General features: G+C 41.9%; 1 protein-coding gene across 3 annotated transcripts in view; it reads right to left on the bottom strand.

Annotated features, from left to right (window-relative positions):
- Positions 1–5328: 5328 nt before the first annotated feature.
- Positions 5329–6446, bottom strand: part of LOC139986204 (netrin receptor UNC5C) — a 73608-nt gene continuing 72490 nt past the window's right edge. For all 3 annotated transcript variants that reach the window (XM_072001341.1, XM_072001340.1, XM_072001339.1), the window contains 3 exons: positions 5911–6299; positions 5734–5835; positions 5329–5658 (listed from right to left, as the gene is read on the bottom strand). In XM_072001341.1, coding sequence (XP_071857442.1) covers positions 5487–5658; positions 5734–5835; positions 5911–6299 — 663 coding nt within the window. In that variant the 3' untranslated portion in view covers positions 5329–5486. The remainder of the gene's footprint in view (positions 5659–5733; positions 5836–5910; positions 6300–6446) is intronic.

Raw genomic sequence — 6446 nt, 5'->3', positions numbered from 1 at the left:
ATCGCTATACTATCGTGAGGTATCGCTTGGAAAATTATACAGCAAGATAGGAATAATACTGTAATTCTAGATTCCACGACATTAGAAAAAAAAAAAGGAATTTTGACGAATGATTAATAATCGTTGATGTAAACACTTAAGTATTACGTTAATTATTAATATATATATATATTCTTTCATGAAGAAGAATATTAAAAATCTCTCATTAAAATCTCTAGATCAGAGAACCATCCCCACTCTTCTCACGTCTCACCTTATCTTCGTGTAAATCACTTCGCCATAAGATCCCTCGACTAATTCCCATATCTTAACGAAACATAACGCGTCTGCTCGCATTCCTACGTACTTTACGATCACCTGTCAGCTCTTCACGATGGTCACAGTGTAACGAGGTTGAAAACGATCACGAGGGATCATCCTCAGCGACGGTCCAGTCACGTTGCTGTAAAGTTCGCTTAATTAAGTGAACCACGGATTTAATTCGAGTCTGGCGGCCAATTTTGTCGCGAAATCGTCATTTATCGGGCACACGCCGGGCCGAGCGTTATGCAAATCGTACGACTGGCATAATTCAGCGGCGGACTCGCGGATTAAAGCCGGGCGTTCCCATGCAAATGTCGAGAGCTAGGCGAGACACGGCCAAGAAATCCGCTTCAATTCGCGCTACGACGTCGTATCAAGGTGCATCGATACGGCGGGAATGGTTCAGGCACACGGTGCAAATTCGTCGACAGACGAGACAACCCTCGTGAACGGGCAAATACGATCGTGAGCGTGTAGCAGCGAGACATCGCGCTATTTACGTTCGTTCGTCGGCTTCGCTCGTTCACAGTGACTTGTAACCGACTGTATCGCAATTTGTAAAGTCACCGGAGGGGTGGAGACGCGAATGGGAAACTCACTGCTTTACGATCTTGCCGTGGTAACGTTGCCGTCTAGCAACACGCCGTAAGAAAATGTATGCAGATTGGGGCTGTGTTTAGATCCTGACGAGCGACGCGGTGATCGAGGCTACTGTTCCTGCTTCAGGGTTGGATTATGTGCGTGCGCGAGATTCCAGTGGATGGAGGTGTTTCTAGAATCTTTGAGGATATAATTTTCGAGCGATGGATGTATTTGAAGGTTGAGTTAGTAGAAAGTTGTTGTAGAATGAAGGTTCAACTTTTTTCTATTTGTACACATAGTTCATATTGTAAGAAAAATTTTATATAGAATGTAAATAATACAAATTCGAAAGAAATTTGTTTAGTACGCATCGCGAATGAAAAATTCTTTCGATTGCTCTGCGTGAATAAATTAAGAGTTTGGGAGCTTCCTAGGTGATTATCATTGAAGAAACTGTATGTAATATTTTGAACTTGAAATTTAACACCACGTAAAAGGTAATTCTCCAAACAAGATGTTATATGCATAATATTTTGAACAGAGTATACAAAATGATCTCGAATAATCTTGAAAGATCAACATATAAGAGGTTTATGAAATTGTTGGTAACGAATTGCAAACTTAGCTAAACGATAAATTCATTTTAGCTAAACAGAATTCATGTTCATAAAATGCTTCTTTCTAAATTCTATTATGTTAAATTCTATTTGAGAAATTTGTTCAAATAACGTATAGTTTAGGAAATAATTGTGTCTAAAGGTTCGAGTGAGAAATTCTGTATGGAAATTCAATGAAATTTGTATTTAGAATGGAGGAGGAGTATCATCATATTTGAGGTAAATGAGAGAAGTAATTGATTTCCGATTGACAAACTATTATTTCGCCTCATTTGCAATTAATTCATCGATCCCTGAAGAATTACCGCGTGGTTCTTGCAGGGACTGTACGTGCCTGAATGCTTAGCGTGGTGTGCAAAATGCGCGGCAAATTTACTGCCCTTTAGCCGCGGATGTCGTGGAATTCCACGACGGAATTGTTTCGAAACTATGCGGCCACGCTTTTTGTTTCCGCGCCGCGGCAAAAATCCGGTCGGACGACAGCGGAAAAATACGCCGGTTCCTTCCAACGCCGTTTTAGAGACGCTTTCGTCCCTTTTTTATTTCCGTATAACCCGTGTTTCCTCATGCCAGCAGTTTGCGTGATTCAATCGTTATTTTTCTCTTCTTCTACGGCATTTCTATTTTTCCCGCATATTTCCATGTTATTTCGCCAATGAAATAGAAATTTTAGAACGATGAGAAATGATTTTTATTATGCACGCTATCTCACAAGAGTATTCAAACCATAGAAAATTTTTATATTCACATTGTATACCATAAAACATTTTGAAGTTTCATTCACGCTGTAATGAGATACAGCGTTCGTTATTTGGTTCATATTCAATATAAGATATTGAAAAATTTGATTCTCCAAATACGTCCATGCTCGTTACAGATACGATTCTTGACTAAAGAATAATCCTCGATACGATTTCAATCGCAATCTCGTTCTTTACAATCTTCTTTTCATTGCGTCGGTAACTTCTCTCCTCTCGAAACGATCCTTATATCGCAGATTCTCTTTTATTTCTTTTGCTGGCGAGTGTAATTATCCGAAAGACCCCTGGGCTTCTAATATTACATCCATACACGCGTATATACAGTAACACACTGATTGTATTTACTTCAGCACCCCCTTCTACCGGTTCCTCTGCTGCTCGTTAATTCCTATTCAAAGCAGAATATACAAAAACATCGACCAAATGACTACTCAATGAACGTGCCAACTGTACATGTATCGATTTAAGTAAATCAAACTCATCGGATCAAATTTCCCTTAACAAGACCGACCCTTCGACCACCGCCGAATAGTTCAAACACGAGTCCAAACTCAACCCTGCTTAAACTGGCTCACCTAAACCTAACCACCAAAGCACACTAGCCACGAAACAACCGAAGTAACACAAAACTCATCAATGTATACTGCTCTTATCTAATTAACCAATTACCACCTCGGTTCCGGTAATCCTTCCTGCATTATACTATACTCTATTCGTCAAATATATCAACTATAGCCGTGCAATGTTTACACATTAGTCATACACGATCGAGCAATATTCGGCCGCAATTACGGCAATTAGTTGCATAATTTAGTCACATGGAATCGTGAATTTGGGCAGAAAGCACAGATCGATTTCGGAGCTCGGTTCGATCGCGATATCTCTGGACAATTCATAAAGCCAGCCACCCTCCATGTTGTTGTGCCATGCAGTTTTGCACGCGCTGTACGATGGCCGCGAGGGGATGGAAACGCGGGGCGTCGACTGCGTTCAGGGGTTGCGTGTGCGTGACCGGACCTTTCGCTTTAACGGAAGCGGGCGAAGCGGCCGCCGCCAATCTGATTGGCCCCATCCTTCTCGTAATTGCCTGTAGATCCCAATCGCGATTAGTCGGGGAAATTAATACGGTTCTGGATGTGGAATTTATGCGACTCTGACGTGGATTATGCATATACGATGGCCGGTCGGGCGCGGCAATAACCGCGTCGTTACGACGACGTTATCGAGGCATCCTGGTTCGCGGAAACCTCTCGCCCGCCACTTCTCGATTTTACCCGATAGGTATCCACGATTGGTTCATATCGAAGATTAATGGCGCTTGCGCCCCGCATCGCGGTCCAATTCCGAATTAGACGCTGAAAGAGACGGGGGTTGTCTATTTCCTTTGGCGAGACTGATAGGGGTTGATCTTGAGTTTGTATAATTCTGGGGATGTGGATATTGTGATGCAGTTTTCAAATGTATTTGGTTGATTCTAGTTAATTTCCGTACCAACTATACAATGTAAGACAACTTACATTGAACGGAATCTCAAACGTAAATTGCATATTTAATCACGTACTTTACTACTTTTCTTAGTCTTATAATGAGACATAATGCACATAATATCAAAAAATATGCAAAATTACATTCTATCTAAATATGAAAACACGGAATTGTATAAGAGTATTCGCAGTCTACTTACAATAATCCCATTGGATATAACAAAGTATATAACAAAGTTGGAACAATAGTAACCTGCAGCACTTTCTACTATTCCATCACCATCCTCTATGTACTCGACAGTCAATAATCACCAGTAACACCGTTCAGCTTTCACAATCCATCACTCTCCTCCAATACATACTTTTACATGAACGTAAAGAAGACAGCCATCTGGCGAGCGTCGAACGAGCGACAAATCCATATTCACGGTATTAGCGTGAAAGGGTAGTTCTCCAGTATCCCCGACGACGCAGGTTAACAGCCATTGTCCGCTGGAATTACCAGCAGCAGCCTTCCGTGATTAAACGGTTTCCCCCACCGCTGGTCCGTGATCCTTGGAAGAGGGTCGAGATATGAGGGGAAGGGCAGAGGTAAAGGGATACATGCATACCTATATGAGGGCTGGCATCCACGCATACCTATAGCTCCTCGAAGCTTGCCAGAATCCCAGGACCCTCACTCCCATGTTTAGCCGGATAATGCCCATTGTTTCGAGCATCCCACGCATCCTTGCTCTTGGACGCGATACCTAGTAGAAACCCCGAGCTGAAATGCTCGCGACGCGATACGATGTGTTCGAATGGCAGCCAAATGGCCGGCTAAATGCACTCGCGACTGTATTCTGCTGGCACCAGCCTCACCATCGCTTCGAGGAACGCGGACTCTGGCATTCAGGTGCAAATTGGCCCTGTGAAGGTTCGTTCCCTACTTCCGATCTTCCTGTTGTATTGTTGCGGGACTGGCATCTTACGGATCTTCGGTAGATCAGAACTGGTGAACTAGGATTCTGCGTTAGGATCGGTTAGCTTTAGGAGGCTGGTGATGACTGTCGTTGATCAAGTACTTGAGATTCGTTATAGTGGAGGATCGATACGAATGATATAGCAACTGACGGTGTTGAAGAATAAATGGAAAAGGGTGTTGTTTAATGGAGTGGTCAGTACGAAATCTAGACGACAGAATTTTGTCCTCTTTCTTTTATTCAGGCTGATGTTTGTGAGGGGCTAGAAACTTTGTAGATTCTTGGAGCTAAAGTTAAGAAGAACGCTGAAACAGATGATACTGTTAAGGACTGGTAGAGGTAAGGAGTGATTAGAAATCAAGTCATACCAAGAAAAATTTTCATTGAACTTGTAGAAAAGAGTAATGCTTGTGAAGCATTGTGTCTTCATCACGTATTCTTCATGGTGAGTGAAAAAAGCCACAAAAAAAAATTATACGTTCATACGAGTTATGAATATGAAATTGTAACATATATTTGTCTCGATTTCCTCAACTGCAAATAAAGAAAAGGATAAAAGGAATTTGTTACAGACCAGTAATAGGAATGTTTTAGGATTGTAATGTAGTAAGAACCAGTGCTTACTATAAACGAGTTTTATGTACAAACACGGTCGTTGCCTCTATACAACGTGATTCTACATCGATTCCTCTTATCCATAATATAGACTTCGACTCTCTTATATGTACAAAACATTGTAAAATTGTAAACGAATGCTTGCTTAATGGGCAGTGGATGTTAGATCCATGGACCTAGGCGACTTTCGAGAACATTGGCAGCGTCCACGCGTCCCATCAGTCTTAAATGATTCAAAAGATCCGCGAGAGCCGTAGCTTCCTGATGTTTTGCCTCCCAAAGATCCAAAATGTGCTCTGTTGGACTGGATTTTGTTGCAAAGTAATCAACGTATCTGCATAAAATCATCGATAATTGCAACCTTCTGTCTTTTTTCACTTTTTCCCAAAAACAGTTAACAAACTCTCACCGATCTACTTGAAGTCTCTGCGCTAACATTCTCCAATCGTTTCCTCGCGCACTTGGCGGATCGAGACACTGACACAACTGTTTTCTTAGCGTCTTAGAAAATCTTCAACGAATAAAATTATCCAGAATTATTGAACTACGTGTAAATTAAGAAAATAAAAAGGACGTCGAGTGATACCTGAATGGTCTGGGAACAATTGATTCGGTCGACCTGTTCGAATTCTTCCCACGCAAAACGATGGATGATTCAGACTTCGTGGCTCTCTTTCCACTAGAAGTATTTCTCTTCATCAAGTCCAGGTCGATTCTCAGGAAGAGCGCATGCTCTTCGAAACCACATTGACAGACTCGCAGCTCGAAGCTGAGCCTTAGATCGCCAACGGTTTTCTCGATCCTGAAGGATCTTCTCACACTGGTTCTCGTCGACGACCAGATTCGACGATGTGGAACCTCTTGACGCTCGACGAATCCGCTTTCTCTGTCTTCTAAGTCGATTCGAAGCGGTGAACCACCTGCTCTGAAGCCTAGCGCTCCGTGATCGATTCGGCAACCGCCTAATCGCCGTTCCTGTACGAATTGGAGGAATCTCAAGCAACACTTAATGATTTGTAAGTGTTATTAGAAAGTAAAATGGCGTCTGAAAAGAATTCTAACAATGGAAAATATAAATTAATGGTTGTATCATAAATAAAGTACCAAATAAATGTATGTTCC

Source organism: Bombus fervidus, chromosome 4 (genome assembly GCF_041682495.2).
Source record: "Bombus fervidus isolate BK054 chromosome 4, iyBomFerv1, whole genome shotgun sequence".
NCBI lineage: Eukaryota > Metazoa > Arthropoda > Insecta > Hymenoptera > Apidae > Bombus > Bombus fervidus.
Note: the sequence above shows the minus strand (reverse complement) of the source record. Positions and strands in the feature narration are given on the sequence as shown.